The 16,542-nt window shown below is 33.3% G+C and overlaps 1 protein-coding gene across 2 annotated transcripts in view; it reads right to left on the bottom strand.

The window, feature by feature from the left end:
• SRFBP1 (serum response factor binding protein 1) overlaps window positions 1-16,542 on the bottom strand; it is a 61,489-nt gene that overhangs the window by 21,723 nt on the left and 23,224 nt on the right. For both annotated transcript variants that reach the window (XM_005557602.5, XM_005557604.5), the window contains exon 4: window positions 7,331-7,402. In XM_005557602.5, the coding sequence (XP_005557659.3) occupies window positions 7,331-7,402 (72 nt within the window). The remainder of the gene's footprint in view (window positions 1-7,330; window positions 7,403-16,542) is intronic.

The following is a 16,542-nucleotide window of genomic DNA, read 5'->3' as shown; positions in this document are numbered from 1 at the left end:
ACAAAAAAAAAAACTGCCAGTGAAGAATACTGTACTTGGCAAAGTTGTCTTTCAGAAAAGAAGAGAAATAAAAACTTTCTCAGACGAAAGCTGAGAGAGCTCATTACCACCAGACCTGTCTTACAAGAAGAAATGATAACGGGAGTTTTTTGAGTTGAAAGAAAAGAACACTACTTTTAACACTAAAATATATGATAAAACTCACTGCTAAAATAAGTACATAGTCAAATTTAGAATCTACTAATACTCTAAATGGGGGTGTGCAAATCACTTGTATCTTTAATATAAAGATGAGAGGACAAAACTATTAAAATATTGTTAGCTACAATAGTTTGTTAAAGAATACACATGTAAATTATAACACCAAAACGCAGCGGAAGGAGGAATAAAAGTATAGAGTTTTAAAATATGATCAAAGTAGCCACTAGTGAAAATCACTAAATGAGAAACACAGCAAGAGAGAAAGAAAGGAACAAAGGAGCTACAAAACAGCCAGAAAACAATTAGCAAAATGGCAGTAGTAAATCCATATGCAGAAATAATTACTTTGAATGTCAAAAGATTAAATTCTCCAATCATAACACATAGTGGCTGAATGAATTTAAAAAACAAAAAACAAACAAACAAAAAATAAGACCCAACTATATGCTGCCTATAAGAGACTTACTTTATCTGTAAGGACACATAGACTAAAAGTGAAGAAACGAAGCAAGGATATTCCATGCAAAGAGTAGGAGTAATTATACTTAGTTAAAAAAGACAAAATCAAAAACTGTATGATGAGACAAGGGTCATTATATAAACAAAGAGGTCAATTCATCAGACAGATATAACAGTTGTAAATATATAAGCACCCCGTATCAGGACCCAAATATATAAAGCAAATATTAACAGAGCTGAAGGGAGAGACCGATTGTAATACAATAATAACAGAGGATTTCAATACTCCACTTTCAGCAATGCACAGGTCATCGAGGCAGAAAATCAATAAGGAAACATCAGGCGAATAGTACACCTTAGACTGTACAGACCTAATAGACATCTACAGAACATTTCATCCAACAGCAACAGAAAACTTCTTCTCAAGAACACAAGGAACATTCTCCCAAACAGATGATATGCTGGGCCACAAAATTAGGCCCAACACATTTAAGAAAACAGAAAACATACCAGGTATCTTTTCTGACCACAATGATATAAAACTAAAAATCAGTAACAGAAGGAATTTTTGAAAAATTCACTCGTACATGAAAATTAAATAACATGTTCCTGTACAACTAATAAGTCAAAGAAGAAATTGAAGGGAAAATTAAAAAGTATCTTGAGACAAATGAAAATGCAAACACAACATACCAAAACTTACGGGACACAGCAAAAACAGTTCTAAGAGAGAAGTTCATAACAATAAATGCCTACATCAAAAAGATCTCAAATAAATAACTTAAAGTTACACTTCAAAGAATTAGAAAAATAAGAACAAACTAAACCCAAGTGAGCAGAAGAAAATAAATAATAAAGATTAGAGCAGAAACAGATGAAAGAGACATGAGAAAAACAAGAGTGATCAACAAAACCAGAGATGGTTTCCTGAAGATATAAAACTACAAACCTATATAGCTAGACTAAAAAAATGAGAAGACTCAAATAAATAAAATGAAAAACGAAAGAGGAAATATTACAACTGATAACCACAGAAACACCAATGATACTGACCAAAAGAACAGAATAGAGACACCAGAAATAAATCCACGCATTTACGGCCAACTGATTTTCGTCAAAGCTTCCAAGAACATACAATAAGGAAAAGACAGTCTCTTCAATAAACAGTATTAGGACAACTGGATATCCACATGAAAAAAAAAAAAAAATTAGACCACTATGTCACACCATACACAAACCTCAACTCAAAATGGATTAAAGGCTAAAATGTAAGGCTGGAAATTATAAAACTGCTATGAAAACATAAAATATACGCAAACTATATATCTGGTAAGAGTCTAATATCCACAATACTAAAGGAACCCAAGAAACTCACTAGCAAATTAGCCGGGTGTGGTGGCGCATGACTGTAATCCCAGCTACACTTGCTACACCAGCACTAGAACACCAGCCTCTAGGCTGGCACCTCCCACCTTGGGAGGCTGAGGTGGGAGGATCGCTTGAATTCGGGAGGTGGAGGTGGCAGTGAGCTGAGATCCTGCCACTGCACTCCAGTGTGGGTGACACAGCGAGACCCTGTCTCAAATAAAACATAAAAATAAAAATAAACAAACAAAAAGAAACTCACTAGCAAGTAAATAACTCAATTAAAAATGGGCAAAGGACCTAAACAAACATTTCCCAAAAGGACACATTCAAATGGCCAATAGATACATAAAAATGTTCAATATCACTAATCATTAAGGAAATGCAAATTAAAACCATAATGAGATATCACCTCTAACCCATAAGAATGGCCATTACAAAAAAGCCTGAAGATAACAAGTGATGGAGAGAATGTGGAGAAAAGGGAACCCTTGTACATTGTTGGATGGCAATGTAAATTAATACCACCATTATGAGGAACAGTATGGAGGTTCTAAAACAAAATAAAAAATAGAACTACCATAAGATTCAGCAATCCCATTACTGGGTATGAGTATATATCCAAAGGAAAGGAAATCAGTATGCTAAAGACATATATGGCAAAAAAAAATTATTATATATTTTGACATCTCAACAAAATTAAAAACAAATATATTGTGCCATATTTTTATTTAATTAGCACTATTCTGTTCAACATGTCATTATTTTGTCTCAGTAAGACCTGAGCACAAATTTAAAACCATTTTAGGGTTAACATTTTTCTTCTCTCTCTCTTTTTTTTTTTTCTGAGACACAGTCTCACTCTTTCACCCATGCTGGAGTACAGTGGCATGACCACAGCTCACTACAGCCTCGACCTCCCAGGCTCATGTGATTCTCCCAATGTAGCCTCCTGAGTAGTTAAGACTACAGTTGTGTGTCACCACGCCCAGCTTATTTTTTGGATTTTTTTTTGTAGAGATGGGGTTTCACCAAGTTGCCCAGGCTAGTCCTGAACTCCTGGGCTTAAGTGATCCACCTGTTTTGGCCTCCTTTGGGAGCAAAGCACTGGGACTACAGGCTGAGCCGCCATGCTAAGCCTTTCTTCTCTTTATGAATGAATTACACGGAATAAAAATACTGCAAAATTGCACTCATAACTTTTGTGTTGCTTTTCTGACAAGGACAGCTTTTCTTGCCATAAAATGCCTTAAAATTTAAAATGACTAATATCAATTAATTGTAGAGAAATGATGCTACATAAATGTAGCATCAGTGCTTTTTTTCTTAAGGCTGGGAAAAAACCTTAACATCATACAGTTCAAATAACTTTTTAATCTTTGGATTTTCCCTGAAAAATATTCTCAACACTTTGAGACTCTAATATTCAACAATTTCTTACATCTCTATGAGTACTATTAATAATTACTGCCATGAACTATTAATGATGCCAGTGGATTGATGATTCTTCCTTAGGTATGATGGAGAGGAAGAAAAGTAAAAACTATGCAGTATCTGTTCCAAATATCCTTTCACAATACATAATGCTAAATCTAAATCTAATCAGGACCTCAAACAAAAGTCTTTGGTAAGAATTTAGTTTCTGAAGTTGTACTATATTTAAAAATTCAAAGAGTAAGCCCATTACATGGATTCCACAGCAATCCTGAAGAAAAGTAAACATAGGAAAATCCAGTATTTGTCATAATTAATGATGAAACATCAGATTATACAGAAGAATGAATTAGAATGAAATCCAGATCAAAAGCTTGTTATGTTAATGAAACCTTCAGAAGACACAGATTTACGTTCTTGTTCAGTTAACCAGCTGATTGTACTGATCTGGACAAACTAATCTCCATGAGCTCTAGTTTCTACTTTATACAATGGGGTTGTAATTCTCTCCCGATCAAAACTCCTCCACTAGAGTTGCAAATATTAAAAATTAAATGTGATTGTATCTAACACACTTTAGTGAAAACTATAGCACTGAATATATGTTGTATTTAATAAATAATTCAAATTTAAAGACAAATCAATCTGTAATATAAGAATGAGTATTTTCAAATCTTTTTCTTACACACATCTTATAGTTAGTTACAAGTATAAACTCTCCTTTAGAAATAAACTCTGTGGTTAAGATTATCTCTTATCTTTTCTTGTAGTGTCCTTAGCAATGTTTTTAAGATACCAAAGGATGACTTGGCTTCTTAACTGCCAGCCCCAATCCCTACAGCAGCTGTTTTCATGTATTTAATATACAACACTTAGTGTGGGGTAAAATTTTTAACAAAAGGTTCTGAGAGAAATAAAAGTTTTGAAATCATGGCCCTAAATCATCTAGCATGCTGATTTGCACATAAACATCCACTGAATGAGTATTTAGATACCAACCTGTTATAGCAAAATTTCCAACAGTTTGAGAGATCTTAACATTACACAAACTTTTATTCATTTTACTCAAGTAGTTATGATTAGAAACTTTTATATAATTATCATAGTATATTATAAAGTATGCTCTGATTTATTACATTTGAATTATCCCATCACTTTTTGAGAATAGTGATTCACAAAAGCAAAACTTTATGGAGGTTTAAAATAAGAGAAAAACTTAAGAGCTTGGAGGAGGGACCTTTAATGGTGATCTCACTGAAGTATTTTATTGATGAAAAACATGACATCCAGAGTCAGTGTATGTCAATTTTTTCTATTCAAGTCCCCTGAAGGCAGAAAGAATGATAATGTATCCTCTGGGAACAGACAGCTCAAGGTTACACTCTAGACAACCCAAAATTTGGTAGTCTTATAATTTATCATAAAAATTAATGCAAAATTTAGATTTCTGGTTTCTTTTCTTCTAAAATTCAGATGTTGAGACTTGTGAATTTCTGGTTCCTATCTGGAGAGTTAGAGAACCAGAAAGAGCCAAAAAAAAAAAAAAAAAGGATGGACAAATAGCAAATTCACATTGAACCAGTTAGACTGAACATCTTATACTCAGTTTGGAGTGAGACGAGGTGGGGCATTATATACAGAGGATCAAAGATAAGAATTATGGCAGACATGTACAAAATTAAAGAAGCTAGATGACAAAGTGCAGAAAGACAAGAACTATCAACACAGAATTCTATACTTAGTAAAAATATTTTTTAAAATAAAGGACAAACAGAAACTTTCTTGCCAAAAAATTGTAGAAACTAGACCTACTCTTCAAGATATTTTGAGTCTTCAGGAAAAACAAATACACCAGCAGAAAACCTGGATTTAAACAAGGAAATAAAGAGCAATCAAAACTGAATAAATGAAAGTAAAAAAATGATTTACTCTTATGTTTAATTATTTCTAAACTGAATGGTTCAAATGTTCAAAGCAAAAATAGGAAAATCTATTATATGCTTATAGCATATGTAAAATGTTTAACAACAATGGCACAATAGAAGGCATAAAGTAATTGGCATTTACTGTTCTTAGATCATTATACTGCATATAAAGCAGCATAAAATTATGTGAAAGCAGATTTTGGTTAATTAAAGTGTATATTATAAACTGTAGAGTGAACACTAAAAAACAATAATAAAAATGTACATGTAATAAATAGGTCAACGGAAGAGATAAGATGCTCAATTAACTAACAGGAGATCAAAAAAAGAAGAAAAACAAAGCAAAAAGATATGAAGCAAATAGAAAACAACTGCTAACTGGTAGATTTTAATCCAACCACATCAATAATCACATTGAAGAGATATGGCCTAAAGATACCACTTAAAAGAGAGATTATCAGATTGGATAAAAAGCATGATCCAAACATATGCTATTGATTTAAAAAAAAATCACCTTAAGTACACAGACATATGCAGCTTAAAAGTAAAATGACGGAGAAAGATACTGAATGTAAACACTAACCAAAAGAAAGCTAAAGCAGTGATATAAACTTCGGACAAGATGGACTTTAGCACAATAAACATTATCAGGGTTAAGGAGGGCCATTACGTAATGATAAAGGATCAGTGCCCCAAGAGCATAAATCCTAAAAGTTTACATACCTAACACACGTTTCAAAATGCTTAAGGCAAAGAGTGACAAGATTGAAAGATCAAATAGGCAAACTGATATTCATAGTTGGAGGTTCCAACACACCTCTTAACAAAGTAGGCAGAAAGAAACAGCAAAAATATGGATAATCTGAATACCATCAGCCAATTTGACTTAACATTTACAGATACCCCAACAGAATATATGCTGTCTTCAAGTGCACATGAAATATTTACCAAGATATGCTATACTCTGGACTATAACAAAAGTACAACATTCAAAGGAATAGAAATCACAAAATGTATGTTCACGGATCATAAAAGAACTAAATAAACAAAAAATAGCAAAAAGATACCGGAAAACCCGTTCGGAAATTAGGCAACACATTTCAAATTAAACCATGAGTCAAAGAGGGTTCAAGGGAAATTTAAAACATTTTAAACTAAGACAACAAAACAGCCTATTAAAATTTATGAAATGCAGCTAAAGTATTGCTTACAGATAAATGAATAGTATTAAATGCTTTTATCAGAAAAGGTCTAAAACCAGTAATTTAAGCTTCCACTTTAAGAAACCAGAAAAAAAAAACATAAATCAAGAAGATGGAAAGAATATAGAGTGGAACAAAAATCAATGAAAGTAAAAACAAACACAATATAGAAAAATCAATCAATACAAAATCTGTTCTCAAGTGGAACAACGTGGGTACAAATTATAAAAGGGAATTACTAAGGAAGAAGCAGGAGTGGAAAATCCAAAGAGCGGAAGATGTAGAAAAATATAATGATGATATCACCTAAGAGTGGTGTGTTCTTAATTACCTCATTTAATTCTTTTTGGGTTCCAGTTTCCTCATTTGTATAAAGAGGGTGAAAAAACATCTTTCAAAGGGCAAATGTACAGATTAAATGAGATATTCATAAAAAATACTTGGAAAAATAATAAAGAATCTTAGTTCTAAGTAGTATGATCAACAGACTGATTTTTATATAATGTATGAAATGTCATATTAAGTTCAACATACCTTTAAGGACCTCGAAGGTATGATATTACAGCAAAACAAAATTTATAAATTAGCATAAAAATTTTTTTTTGGTGGCAGTAATGGAGTTCATTTAGGAAAAGTAATTACAAACTAATAGCATGGCTTCTTGGTAAGTTTTCTCTTCAAGAACAAAGTAAGAAATATAAATGAGAAACTTCATAAGACAAATATAATCCACTGCAGATATACCTTTTTGCAGATTTTTTCAAAGTTGATATCATCACCAAGAGCAGATTTAGTTACTATATCAGGTTTCAATTCCTGTGAAAGAATAAAACAAATTTTAGTTACGTATCTATCTTTAAATTAATCACTATTATTAAGTTCCTTTCTATGTCTTAAGAAACTTAATATTAAATAACATCTTAATTTTGAGAAACGAATTAACTCCCACCACAGTAAGATATTATCATGCTACTAAAATAGCCACAGCAAAATGACTTTAAGAGCAAATCTTTCTGAGAACAACATACAAGGCAAGTAAGATGCAGTATTTTCAAGGAACTCCATACAAACAACTCTAACCTTAGGATTTTATACCCAGTCAAGCAGCTCTTCAAATATCTAATGTATAGAAAAACAGTTTTGAACTGCAAGAATTCAGGAAATATTATATATATGTGCCTCTTCTGAGGAATCTTCTAGAAGCCAGCAAAAGATAACTTTGATAAAATAATTGATGTTGAGTACTGTATCTATTTGTAGAGCTATGACTAAAATAAGTGTGGGGGTATAGGAGAAAGAACAGTAGGTAGGCTTTATATGTTTTGATTAAGCAAGAAAAACTACAACTAGAAAAAGTAGAGGAGATGGGGAAAGAATAAGATTACTGACTACCATCTAGGTCGGGTAAACAGGAGTTGAAGGATACTGTTCAAAATGAACAGAGTAGAAAATAAAAGATACATAAGAAAATGGAAAAGTATAGGCAATATGAGATATAAATACGTCATCCATGGAAAGAAAATACAGACTTTTCTAAATACCAAAATAATTTTTAAAAAATCTTTGACAAAGAAGACACATTAAGTAGAGAAATAAACGGTAAATACAACATAGAATATTCAGTAATTAGAATATAAAATATGACAGAGTTGAAAGGAAACATCAGGAATATAACGGAATGTGAATTAGTATAATGTACCTATTAGAAGAAAAATATTGTCAAACTGAATCACAAAGCAAAACCTAACTCTATACTGTATATAATAAAGACAAAGAACACAGTATTTAAAAAGGCTCAAAGATATAGCAGGCAAACAGGAAAAATTAGAAAGCAGGTGCTGAGACTGTGTTTCAGACAAAGCTGAGGCAAAGAAAACAAAATTAAGACAGAAGATAACATTTATGACTATGCGTCAAATAAAACACAACTATTACATAAAGCAGAAACTTCACGAAATAAAGGAAATAGAAATACTATTTATTAGCTCAAGACTCTGACACACAACTTCCAGTCAAGAAAGAAAATAGGGAAATAAAATTACAAGATCTTAAAAACAATTGTATCTTCTTCTCAAGTACACATGGAATATTGATAAAAATTATCATTAAGTCAAAGAAAGTATAGCAACAGTAAGCTCCATCAAGTAAAATACTATAAGCAACATTATCTGATCACAATGAAAAAGTAGAAATGAAAGAAAATCAACTAATCAACAAAGGAAAAATTTTAAAAGGCCTTTCCATCTGGAATTAAAACAATAAATAAATAAAACCACCTCAACTAAACAAGTCTTGAGAAAGGGGAAATATAAACAGATACGTCAGACTTTGTAACAACAAGAAAATACTACGTACCAAAATTTACGAAAAGCATTTAAAGTGGTTATTAGCCTTAAAACAACTGCATTGGTAAATAAAAATAATGATAGTAAGTGAATTAAATTACTCAACTAAAAGTAACCGAAATTACCTCTGTCAATTCCTCATTTAACAAGTGAAAAGTAAGACTCAAATCATGTGATTTGTCCAAGGTCCTATAACTAGGTGGTAGAAAGACTGATCTTAACTAGTATCTTTATTAGATCATCATCTTTCTGGTCTACTGCCTCTATGATAAATTTAAAAAATCTCTACCATGTTTAAAAGCATTCACGAAAAACTAACAAAAAACGAGTTTATATTTCACAGTTTGTGGTGATGTCATATGATCCTTTAACCAAGACCATCAGAATCTTCTAGGTATGAGAAACACAGGTTTTAAAATGAAGCATGATTTATATGAGCTAAGTGTTATTATAACCCTTTCAGCAGAAGGGAATATATACATATGTTTTTTAATAAATGTGAGGCACTGAGCAACCCAAGCGAGTAATTTTGGCAACTTTTGTGGTCTTTCAGAAATATTTCAGGCAGAATGATGTGAAGGTTCAAAATAAACAAAATATATTTAAAAGACATACAGAAAGTGAAGTTGATAGGAATTTACTCAGGTTGGGTATATTTAAAGAAATACGTTTGCCACTAAGGCTGTTAATTTGTTGGAGTAATTATTAGCAATACCCAATGTCAAGATTTGAAAGCTAACAAGTTAGTCAAATACATACTGTATGACAGATGTTGGTAGAAGACACAAGGCTCTGGGTCAGAGACAAATGGCAGTTTATTACTCATAGCAATAGCAGGAGCCAGAGTATCAAAATTTTTAAAAAGCTCATTCACTGTTTTACTTTTTTTTCCCCAGAAACCCAAAGCCCCAGATACATGGTAGATATTAAACTTAAGACATTAAAAAATCCATGTAATAAAAACTACAGGGAGTCGTTTAGGAATACAATACCCCTAAAATGGGCTAATAAGTGGAAAAGATATTATTTGACTGAGAAAGGGAAAACCATTTGTAGCTCTAGTAGCATGATACACAAACACAAAGCATGATTACAATAACCTCTACTTTTAGAACCTAAGTAGTGATTAATTACACACCGTGTGCTAGGCTGAATAGCTCCTGGAAGACGTCCATGTCCTAATCCCCAGAGCCTATGAATACATTATTTCACATGGCAGAAAGGACTTTGCTGATGTAATTAAGAATTTTTAAGATGGGGTTATTATCCTGGATTATCCAGGTAAGTCAAATGTAATCACAATCTTCCTTACAAGAGGGTAGCAGAAAGGTCAAAGAGAAGGAGATGCAGAGAAAACAAACAAACAAACAAAAACATAAGTGTGGGAAATGGGGGAGGTGGAGGGGGAAGAGAGAGAGGGAAGAGAAGATGCTATGCTGCTTGCCTTGAAGATGGAGAAAGACGCCATGAGTCAGGGAATGCAGGTGGCCTATAGAAGCTGAAAAGGCAGGAAAATTTCTCCCCTAGAGACTACAAAGAGAATATAGCCCCACTGAAAGCCTACAGAAATAATACAGCCCTGTTACCGTTAGGACTTCTAACCTTCAGCACTGTACGACAATACATTTGTGTTGTTTTATGCCACTAAATTTGTCATAATTTGATACAGAGGCACTAGGAAATTAAGGTATTTTCTATCTCCTACCAATCTTTGTATTACAAAATAATTCATTATACCGTATTATTTGGACAAACACTATATGCCATAAATAATAATTAAATATTTACCTTAAAACTAAGCAAAATATAGATGTATTTGGATGGCTTAAACTTTTTGTCTTATACCATTTATACTTCAGTATTTTGGATCAACTCGTTTATTACCTTAGTTTTAAATACAGCTCTTTGTGTCATTAAAAGGGAATACTATCTCCTAAAACATGGTTCACATAAAATGTAAAAATTGTGTTTAGCAAATATGGATGGATAGGAAAGCTGTGCTATAACTGGAATTGTCAGGTACTCTTTTAAGTAAACAATGAGAAACTAAGACTTTTTTAAGACACACAAAACTGCAATAAATGATATATTATGAAGTTATTCTTATTCAGAAGAAATCAGGTACTGACTTTCAGAGTAAGACTCCTTTTGATGTACTATTACAATTGCACAGATAGCACCTTAAATATTAGTGTTCCTACTAAAAGATTAGAGAAAATTTCACACATAGCTTTTCTGAATCCTCCTAAGAGTCTGCTGTGAAGTCTGCTTGGGAAGTTCATACTAAATTGTGAGGACTAGCAAATTATTTCTCTAACTGCTCTGAAACCTAGATTTACATATATTTTAACTCAGAATATCCATTTTTTAAGGGAGAATTTTAAAAAACTTTTTTTTTTTATCACTGTAGGACTGAATTTAACAGTGTCAATAATACATTATAATTTGGTCACAAAATACTTATGTTTTAAGAACATATAAATTACTTATCAAATTGATTATGGAAGCCAGTCATAGCAAAACTCAGTAGAATCTAGAAGATCAGTAATTAAAACTGGAGGAGACATGAAGAATTGAGTTTTCAAGATCTGAAGTAATTAATTATTTACAAAGAATGCCTGGGAAGATGGACAACGTCCCTGGATTTGAGGCTGGGGTCCCTTACCTGACAATACATCAACTCTCTTCATTATAAATTGTTTTCTACACGTGCACTGGAAAGCAAGTAAGCCCTAATTTGGCAAAAAAGTAGCAAACTCTGAAAGACAAATGGTATGTAGAGGCTTAGGCACTAAAGAATCACTACAGCTTTCTGGCTAACTATTCAGAAGTGTACGTATATTCTAACCAGCTTGCTGAGAACAATTCTGCTTCAAGTGAGAACATGGTTGGGCAATAAGACATGTAGTCAAAAAAAAAAAAAATGCATTGAGGACATACATAAAACAAACAACTTATGCTTATAATAACCTTTGTTCTCCATATTCTTGACATAAAAATGGAATGAAGAGCCTAGAGTGTAAGTTCTTCAAGGGTAAGAATGGTGTCTTATTCGCTTTGACTGTCAGACTCAAGCACAATGACACATGTTGAACAGAACTGGACCAGTGTAGAAACATTTTAAATGTCTATTTCCTTTTTTCCCCAACTTTCATTTTAGATATAAGGGTACATGTACAGATTTGTTACATGGGAATATTGTGTGATGCTGAGGTTTGGAGTGCAGATCCCGTTCGTGCTGGGAGTGAGGACACTACCCCATTGGTAGTTTTTAAACCCAGCTTTCTCCCCACTGTGTAGTCCACAGTGTCTATTGTTCCCATATTTAAGCCAATGGGTACTCAATGATTAGCTCCCACTTATAAGTGAGAACATGCAGTATTTGCTTTTCTCTTCCTCTGTTAATTTGCTTAAGAATACAGCCTGCAGCTCCATTCATGTTGCTGCAAAGGACACAATTTCCCTTTTTTTTTTTTTTTTAATGGCTGCACAGTATTCCATAGTATATATGGACCATTTTCTTTATTCAATCTACCACTGATGGGCACCTGCACTGATTCCATGTCTTTGCTATTGTAAGTAGTGCAGCTGTGAACATAGGTGTCCATGTGTCTTTGGTAGAATGACTTACTTTTTTTGGGTATACACCCAGTAGTGGTATTCCTGGGTTGAATGGCAGCTCCGTTTTAAGTCTATTTCTTAGTGAGAAAAAAAAAATCAGTTAAGTCTCTTATTAGCAAAAAGTCAAATCCAAGATTTGCCAAAAAATTTTCAGTTGCCAATCTAGGCTTTTTCTTTAGAGAAACAAAGTTGAAAGAGAGCAACTACTAGGGGAAAAAAAAAAATCAGCCAAGAGGACTACTAGAGTGTTGCAAAGAAGAGTACTTACTGCTCATTTCTACATTACTCTGGTTTTACTTATAATGGGAGAAGGTAAACCACTACTTAAAGACTCACTGAAATATACAGATTTATAATTGTGAATGGTTGAGAAACTACATTAGGTAACAAGCCAGGCAGATCCCAGATACAACCTTGTTCTTTCTGAGGAAAGGTTTCATGCCAAATGGAAAACTAAGATCCATTTCCAGACCCAGTAATAGACATTTTAGACAGAAGTTATATACCTATTCCAAGGACATTTTATATGTACTCAGTGTTTAAAGATCACGTAGTCCCTCACGCACCACACTTAATCCTGGTTAACAGCACTTAAAATTGTGAAAGAAACTAGTTTGTGCTTATATGATACTGTTACACCATGTTCTTCCTAGTGCATATTGTTAATGCTAAGTAAGATGATTAACCAGACAGCATCACTTAGCTTTCCTTCATCTAAAACTAATTCCAGGCAGGGTGCAGTGGCTCACACCTGTAACCCCAGCACTTTGGGAGGCCGAGGTGGGCGGATCATGAGGTCAGGAGATCGAGACCATCGTGGACAATGTGGTGAAACCCTGTCTCTACTAAAAAAAAAAAAAAAATACAAAAATTAGCTGGGTGTGGCAGCAGGTGCCTGTAATCCCAGCTACTCAGGAGACTGAGGCAGGAGAATCGCTTGAACCCGGGAGGCGGAGGTTGCAGTGAGCCGAGATCATGCAACTGCAACCCAGCCTGGCGACAGAGCTATACTCCGTCTCAAACAAACAAGCAAACAAACAAATTCCAATGTCTTTTTTTTTTTTTTCAGATAAATATAGTTCTCTTGAATTTAGATTTTTCTCTAAATTGAATATAACTGCAAATACTCTTCTGCTTTTCGGCTATATTCTGTTGTCAGTGATGATCAATTAAAAATTGTTTTAATTCCTTCGTAATTATGTTAAACTAATATTATTCATGTTTTCAACATTAAAGACATCATCCCCTAATAACCAGATCCATCAGAATTATTCTAGTTCTCTTATTCCACACAGTGCTAGATGTCACTTTTTGCTTTTACATAAAATATCAAACTAAGTCAAAATTAGGTAATCCCAATTTTGGTTATTTGGCTACAACCTTGTCTTTCTTCTTTCCAGGGACTTTGTTTGAACAATCTAATATAGTGACTCATAACCGTATAAGCAGTGTAGTGTTGCCTCTGGTTAAGTAGGGAAAGTAAACATTTGTAACCAAACTATTCTGTATTGTGCTGTGGGAAAGGAGATTGGGTAAATACAAAAAGCAACTTGGAGGCAATAATCATGTTGACATTTTTAATTTCAAGAGAATCTTATCAGAGTCAGGCTTTTAACTTAATAAAATACAAAACACATTTGTATTTTCCAAAGTGTGATCAAAATTGGAATAGTATATTTAGGTTATAAGGGATTAATCCCCAATACAAAAAATTAGAAGGTGCCAAGAAAAGTCTGAGTTCTAGATTTTTGGTCTATTTGAAAATGAGTCATTTCTCTGAAATAAAGAATCTGAAATAACTTGTGAGAGAGTGAGAGACATCAAAATCTTCATACTTTTCTATAGTTGAGAATTTCATTATGACTACCTTTCAGTGACAACAAAAACTTTATTTCCTAAATACTGTTCTGCTTTTTACATACAGTTCTAGATGAAACTTCAATAAAGTTATACTCTATCATCATATTGCCAATAGACTTTTTTTCCCAAATAAAATATCACTACCTTCTTCTTACACCTATTCCTTTGTTCTCTATGGAAACAAATTGCATCTCAATCTTCTGCCGCTAGGATTAGACAACTCAGTGTCATGAGATATTGGGAGTCCCTTTACTATATGCTTCTGTTATGCTCCTATCACCGTTTCTGCTTTCTCTTTGGTACTGTCAGTTGTATCTGTTCCCTCCATTGTATTACCATTATCCCACTCCTAGGTTCAAGACTTCTTTATGGATTGTGTGGATTATAATAGCCTAATTGTTCTTCCAGACTCCAGGATGAGTAACTCCAAGGGCCATTACATCACCATCCGGAATACAGAATGAAGTCAAACTTTCAGTTTGGTATTTAAATCTTTTCAGTACTTGGTCTCAATGTATCTTTCTGATCTAACTGCTCTAATTTTATAACACACTTCCATGCTTAACATTCAATTCTACATAGAATCACCTGACTAAATTTTCTACCTCAATATCTTTGTAATATTTTTGCTTTTTAAAATTTTGTCTTTAGAATGCCTTCTAACTGGCTACCTAACTTTCTCACTCCCTTTCCTTCCAATCAAAAACTATCCATGTGTTGAGTTTTGGTTTTTAAATACCACTAACAATGAAGCAGGACTTCTTAGAGAAATGGCTGATTACAGATATGAGGCAGAAAAAGTATAAACCCTGTGATAATTTCTTATGCCGGAAAAGGACAAAAGGAGTTCAAATTAGGGTCTCAAACAAGTTACGTAGGCTGGCTTAAAGGGGCTACCACTGGCTAAATTTGGGTGTCAAAAAGCATACTGACAGCAATGAATCACAACCACACTGATCATATATTTGTTGTTCAGACTACAGCCCATTTGAGAATAAAATAAGGCACATGGTGAATGAACACCAAGACAATCCCAGGGAAATCTGGTTATATGATCACCCTAATTATAACACTTGTCAACACTTGCCATCTCCAAATGCTCTTTATTTTCTCTCCAACTCACTTCATTGGCTTTTATCCCAGTTACATCAATCCCATTATTTTAAGCCCGTGATGATCTCCAAGCTGCTAAATCTAATGAATAAGTCTCAGTACTCCTCTTACTCAACATATCAGCAGCACTGTCCCTTTCTTGGCCTATCAATTTTTGTTAATTCTTCCTTTCTTCTTGATACTCTATCTTCATTTGACTTACGTCAGACCCATATTCTTGGTTAATTTTTCTTTGTCTCCTTTGCTAGTTCTTTCTCTTCTCTCTAACTTAAGAATGGACCAGGACTCTGTCCTTGGTACTCTTCCTTTTACTATTATCTAATAATACCTCAGTGATTTCATCCAGTTTCATTATTTTAAATATCATATATATGTGGACATCTCCCCAAAATCTCCATCTGTAGCCAAGATAATTTCTCTGAACTCCAGACTTACATAACCAAGTGTCTACTTCACATCATCATTCCTAATCCTTCCCACTCTGCTCTATTTCTTCCACAGTATATAATCTACTAACATGCTACACAATTAACTTATTTATTATGTTGTCTACCATAATCCCCCAACTCCCCACAAAAATAAATTACAAAAGATCGGAAACCTTTGTCTACTCTTCTCAGGTATACCATAAGTGTCTAGAAAAGCACACCGCATTTGGTAAATGCTCAATAAGTGCTTGTTGAAAGAATGGATACTGAAGTTATTTTTACTTGTTAGGTATTATAAATTGTTACACTAAATATCTCAGTTATCACAGTATTAGATATAACATAAACCAGACAGGTCAGTAAACACTGCCACTGTGCAGGAACCATGGCAGAGTGTATTTAATAACTATGTCCTTCATTCAGGTTTATTATTTTCTATTACCTAGATTAAAAAAATACAGCAGTTAATCTTTACTCTTGATCATGTTGAGATGAGTTTAAATCACTATCTTCCCTTACACAGACTTCATGAATAGAAACTAATAATCTAAAAGCTTTGTATTTCTTGATTCTACAGATACTTCCTTTA

The sequence above is a fragment of the Macaca fascicularis genome, chromosome 6, assembly GCF_037993035.2.
Source record: "Macaca fascicularis isolate 582-1 chromosome 6, T2T-MFA8v1.1".
NCBI lineage: Eukaryota > Metazoa > Chordata > Mammalia > Primates > Cercopithecidae > Macaca > Macaca fascicularis.
The sequence above is the reverse complement of the archived record's forward strand: the minus strand, read 5'-3'. Positions and strand labels throughout refer to the sequence as shown.